The sequence below is a fragment of the Danio rerio genome, chromosome 25, assembly GCF_049306965.1.
Source record: "Danio rerio strain Tuebingen ecotype United States chromosome 25, GRCz12tu, whole genome shotgun sequence".
Lineage (NCBI taxonomy): Eukaryota > Metazoa > Chordata > Actinopteri > Cypriniformes > Danionidae > Danio > Danio rerio.
Genome location: NC_133200.1, coordinates 988,515 through 995,000, shown reverse-complemented (window position 1 = coordinate 995,000; position 6,486 = coordinate 988,515). Strand labels below are relative to the sequence as shown.

General features: G+C 32.5%; 2 protein-coding genes across 2 annotated transcripts in view; both read left to right on the top strand.

Annotated features, from left to right (window-relative positions):
- szl (sizzled) overlaps positions 1-3,583 on the top strand; it is a 4,715-nt gene extending 1,132 nt beyond the window's left edge. Inside the window, 3 exon segments of the mRNA NM_181663.1 lie at positions 681-847; positions 1,491-1,583; positions 2,640-3,583. Of these exon segments, the coding sequence (NP_858049.1) occupies positions 681-847; positions 1,491-1,583; positions 2,640-2,950 (571 nt within the window). The 3' untranslated portion in view covers positions 2,951-3,583.
- Positions 1-6,486, top strand: part of twf1a (twinfilin actin-binding protein 1a) — a 606,573-nt gene that overhangs the window by 343,710 nt on the left and 256,377 nt on the right. The window lies entirely within an intron of this gene.

The window sequence follows — 6,486 nt, the reverse complement described above, 5'->3', positions numbered from 1 at the left end:
AAAAATTGAAAATCAGAGAATTTTTGATTAAATTAATAGAAGTGAACGGAGAATCTGTAGTTTGTGATATAGAACTGGCAAAGTACATAAATTAATTTGACTTGTTTATAAATACACATATATTTTTGTTAGTGCTGAGGACAAATTTAGATTTATTTTATAACTGTTTGTAATTTATAAAAATTAATAATCTAAGAATTTTGGGTTGAAATGTATGGAACCTCTGTAACTTGATTGCTCAGAACATTTATTTGCATTAGTAAAATTTACTCTAAAAAGTAAATAAATTAATTTGACTTGCATAAAATGTACATAATTTTTTGTCTGTGCTGAGGAGAAATTTGGTGTAGGTTTATAACAGTTTGTAATTTATGAAAATTAATAATTGAAGAATTTCTGATTGAATGAATGGAAATGAATAGAAAATCTGTAAGTTGATAGCTAAGACATGTTCATATAAACCTGGAAAAAAATCCTTTTCAATGATAATATCTCTTTAAAAATAAAAATATATCTATTTTGTGGGTCTTAAAGCATTTTCAAAGTGTTGTTCCTTCATTAAATCTGCATTTAGTATCATATCAGTGCATTTCTTATGTATTAAACTGATCTTCAGTGTGTTGATGGAGTTGTTCTGCTTGTATTGCTGCATGCTCACGTTTGTTTGTGTGTATCCTCAGGTTCATCCAGCCATGCCGGAGTGTGTGTTTGGCAGTAAAGGAGAGCTGCAGTCCCGTTCTAGCCTGTCACGGACACTCCTGGCCTGAATCACTAAATTGTGAGCGATTCCCGGAGCAGGACGACTGTCTGACGCCGCTGCCCAAACACATCAGTGCTTTCTCCAAAGGTGAGAACTGGAGAAAAAACATGCATTAATATATAACTTCATAATGTAACTAGCTGCACAATACATCATTTCAGCATCCATATCGCAGTGTGATCATTCACAATAGTCACATCGCCGGACATGCAATGTTGAGTCTGGATTATAATTAATCATTTTAATGTGTTTATGAGGCATGAGGATTTTTAAAGCAGTCAGGCCAATGAAATTATTCTGTTTATAACTTTATTAATGATTCATTTGATTAAATTGTCTATAAAATAAAGATATTTTATATCTAAAGATTCAATTGCAGCACCTGAATACTGTTAGACCCCCTAGAAAACAATACAACACTTTATTTAATTTTGAACTTTTTCTTCATTGTATTGATCTGTGCTTGCTTGTAGATTGTTTATTATAATTGTTTTATGCTGATGAACTCCCCTACAGATCCATCTCAATCTAAAATTATAGATTTCTCTTTACAGAGATATTCGAGTCATCTGCTGAAATTGTATTCATATCGCAATGTTGAATGTGTCAAATTTTTTTGTTCTTAATGTAACTAATGCAATGGAATGTAACTAAATCTAATGTAATGTAATGTAATGTAACTAAATGTAATGTAACTAATGTAATGTGATGCGTTTGTGTGTGTTTTCAGAGTTCCCTCAGCCAGCATGTCAGAGCTGTCCATCAGTCCAGGAGTCTCCGTCACTCAAAACCCTGCTGGACTCGCTCTGCCTCAACGACTTCGGTAATTACACCCTTATTTGCATATCAATGAGTTCATTTGTCTTGGTGTTTTGGAGACTCGTCCACTCAAAGAGACCAGAAACACTCAGACTTTAGGAAAATAAAGCTATTTATACAGTATATATTTATGTTTTTTAGGTGTATCAATTAACAATTAAAAATAAAACAGAAATTTTTCTTTTATGATTTTATATATGCTCATATTTATATTTTTTTACATAATTAGGTCTAAAATAAATGCACTATTAATTTTATATTTTATTTATATTATTATCACTGTTATTAATTATGATCTTATGTGTAAATTAAATATAAAAAATATCCCAAAAGTTTTATTACTTTAGTAAAATTTGTAGAATTAAAGTTTAAAGTATATATATATATATATATATATATATATATATATATATATATATATATATATATATATATATATATATATATATATATATATATGCAATTTTAAAAATATATAAATATAATAGTATAATTAAAATAAATAAGTATAACTGAGAGAAAGAATAGAATATTATATCAAGCAAGAATATTATATCAAGCAATATATATATATATATATATATATATATATATATTTTTTTTTTTTTTTTACCAATCTATATAAAAAGTACATATATGAGATTATATATATATATATATATACTTTAAACTTTAATTCTTTAATTATATCTCATATATGTACTTCTTATATAGATTGGTAAAAAAAAAAAAAAATATATATATATATATATATATATATATATATATATATATATATTTATATATATATATATATATATATATATATATATATATATATATATATATATTGCTTGATATAATATTCTTATTTCTCTATTATTAATAATCTTAGAGGCAAAACATCAAAAATACTATTGTGAAAATTTTTTTAAAAATTAAAAATATATAATAAAAAATATATTTTATAAAATTTTACGAATATTTCAGATCTAAACTCTACAAAAGTGAAGAAAAAGATATGATTTAACACATGCCTAAGTGTGTTTGTGTACTGACGGTGTGTTGTTTGTGTGTGTAGCGGTGAAGGTGAAGATCATGCGTCGGCGTGTGCCGTCTTCCGAGCCGGAGTTTACAGTAGAGGGCGCTGTGGAGCTGATCGAGCGCGGGCCGCTAATGCCCTATGACACCGCTAGTCTGCTGCAGCGCTGGATGCTAATCAACCTCCGCTGTGCGCATGCGCTAGTCAGACCCGGCCGTGCGCAGTTATACCTCATCACCGGGAAAATGCGTGCTGGTGGATCCATCGAGATCGCTAATCTGTTCCCGTGGCTGAAGAAAGACTTGCACATCGCCACGGCAACACGCAAGTGGAAACACTACAAGTGCTGAGAGAAAGCGCAACTTATGTATATATTTATAAAAATATAGAAAAAAGACTTTGAAGAGTGATGTGAAGTCCAGATGTTGAGCTTTTATTTCAGTATGTTGACGTACTTCCAACTGAAACTGAATATTAAGCAGGGGGGTGGGGCTTATTTTTGCGCATCATTCACTAGTAGCAATCTAACTGTAAGAGGGGCGTGGCTACAAATAAGAGGGGTGTGGTTATGGATAAGACAGGTGTGTCTACAAATAAGAGGGGTGTGGTTATGCATAAAAGGGGTGTGGCTAAGAATATAGTCACTTTGTTCGAATTGCAGATGCAGATTACCAAAACAAACATTTCAAGTTTTTTTAAAAAAGTGGATTTTAAGCGCAAATGGTATTGTACCTCACATTTTTATTCATTTTTGCTTACAATATTGTGCCCTAGATATGATTTAACACACACACACACACACACACACACAGCTCTTTGATCTCAGACTTGAGATGCACTCCAACTGTTGTACATAGAGATGAAATATTATTATTATTTTCTATTCAGATGTAATTTGTAAAGATATTCAGATGTATAAGTGTATTGTATGTCTGTTGGTTGTTGTTGTTGTTGTGCTGTAAATAATAAATGTTTTTAAACTATATCACTGTGTTTCTGACGGGTTTCCGACTGTAAAGTTTCTCTTCTGTGGTTTGGGATTGAGATTTTTCCCTTTCACTAAAAAGTTTGATATTAAATTACAGATTGTTATAAGAATATAGTGAAGGGTAATTTATGTTCAGAGTCATGATCGTTCAGAATTATAATATGATTATGAACCAGTTCTGATTATTATCAATGATGGAAGCAGCTATACTTGTTTTATTTAATGAATAAAATGTCAAAACAACCGCAATTACTCTAATGTAATGTAAGCTTAACATTAAAAGCATATTTATTGAGACTTTGAACAGTTTAATGCATCATTGATGGATAAAAATGTTAAATATACTGACAACAAGCTTTTGATAAATTCTACTGAATCATTTTAGTGAATCGATTCATTTGAACAAGTTTAAGATGATTCTTTTGAGTCTTCATTCGTTAATTTTCTTTTCGGCTTAGTCCCTTTATTAATCTGGGGTCGCCACAGCGGAATGAACCACCAACTATTCCAGCATGTGTTTTACACTACAGATGCCCTTCCAGCTGCAACCCATTACTGGGAAACACCCATACACTCTCATTCACACTCACTTTGGCCAGTTTAGTTGATCAGTTCCCCTATAGCGCATGTGTTTGGACTGTGGGGGAAACCGAGCACCCGGAGGAAACCCACACCAACACAGGGAGAACATGCAAACTCCACACAAAAACACCAACTGACCCAGCCGAGACTCAAACGCGCCGCCTGAGTCTTTATGTGGAAATGATTAAATACTTTTGGAAAAACAGAGACTTTAGCTGCGTCCCAAATCGCATACTTATGCACTATTCTACGCCATTTTGTAGTATAAATAGTGTAAGTAGTGCGTTCACACTGAAAACACTAAAAATAATAAGTGCACTTCAATTACCCGGATGATGCACTCATTCAGCCGCTAAAATGAAGTGTGTAATGATGAACACTTCACACACTCAACGACCGCAGGTTTGCTTACATAGCGGAAGGGGCGGAGATATCGGACGCACATGTTGAATAACTTTATTTATTTTGGATGGTGAAAGCAAAATTCTCCTACGAGAGTGATTATAGCGCCTCCCGATGGTGAATGCGGCAATACTCACGGCAGGTAATATTTGATAGTTTGGTCATTTATTTCAATGATTTGGCAACCGTCAAACGTCATCAGGGAAACGGTTTGAATTTCCGCTTAGTAAAAAACATTAGTGTGCCATTTGGGACAACACTACATACATGTACTATCCTGTTGAGTGTGTAAGTGCATAAGTACATAGTGCATGAGTACATAGTGTATAGTGTGCCATTTGGGATGCAGCTTTTGTTTGCCTTAACTAGTATCTAAAGACTAACCCTAAAATTGCTGGGTTGTTTAACCCAGTGTTGGGTCAAATATGGATGTTTAGTTTTATGAAATTTTTCAATAAAATATAAATGACACTTTTTAACAAAATAGCTAGCTTTGTCCATATTTGACCCAACTTTGGGTTAAAACAACCCAGCACTTTTAGAGTTAATCTCTATGCTGGTTCAGATAAACTCATTGTCAGTCTAATAGTGTTTAAACATGTTCACTTACAAACTAATAAGAATCGGTTCAGTGAATCAAACTGCACAAATAAACAGATTCACTGAAATGATTCAACATTTGCATGCAGCTGAATCATTTTAGTGAATCGGTTGATTTGAAGGTGGAAATGATTAAACACTTTTGGAAAAATCTATTTTAGATTAGAGATTAACTCTACACATGCTGGATTAAATGTGGACAAACCCAACTATTGGATTAAAAGGTGGGATCTAAATTTATTTTACCAAACATCCATATTTGACCTAAATTGGGTTAAAACAATCCAGCATTTTTAGCATTAATCTCTATTCTAGTTCAGCTAAACTCTTTCACCATCTTGATCTTTGTGTTTAATTAAGTTTACTTATACACTCAAAAGAATCATTTCTAATCTGTTCAGTGAATCAAACTACGCAAATGAAATAATTCACTAAAATGATTCAGATTTTTAAATTAAACTACAGACTCTTTGCAGATTTGTAGAGGAGAGGAGCTTGATGTTTGATTGTGACTGTGTGTGTGTGTGTGTCTGTGTGTGTATGTTTGTGTGTGTGTGTGTGTGTGTGTGTGTGCGTGTGTGTGTGTGTGTGTGTGTGTGTGTGTGTGTGTGTGTGTGTGTGTGTGTGTGTGTGTGTTTGGAGGCCCCAAACAAACATGTGCTGACCAAGCATTTGATTGATTCTATTGTAATTTGTTCATTTGAACTGGTACAAGATGATTCTTTTGAGTGTTGGGTCAAATACGGATGTTGATTCTTTCAATTGAATTTAAATGACACCTTTTAACACAATAGTTGTATTTAACCATATTTGACCCAACACTGGATGAAAATAACCCAGCATTTTCAGATGTAATCTCTGCACTAGTTCAGATAAACTCTTTGTCTTTCTAATGGTGTTTCATTATGTTCACTTATACAGTCAAAATAATCAGTTCAGTGAATCAAACTTTACAAATGAACCGACCCACTAAAATGATTCAGCATTTTTAAAACTATAATAGCTGAAAAGCTGAAGCATTTCAGTGAATTGGTTCATTTGAGCAGGTTCAAGATGACTCTTTTGAGTGTTTATGTGGAAATGATTTAATACTTTTGGAAAGACAGAGATTCAGATAGAGTTTACCTAAACTTATATAGAGATTAATTACATCTTTCGGTCAAACATGGATGTTAATTCCTTTAATTAAATGACACTTTTTAACACAATAGTTGTATTTAACCATATTTGACCCAACACTGGATTAAAATAACCCAGCATTTTATATTTAATCTCTGCACTAGTTCAGATAAACTCTTTCCAATAAAGTTTGTG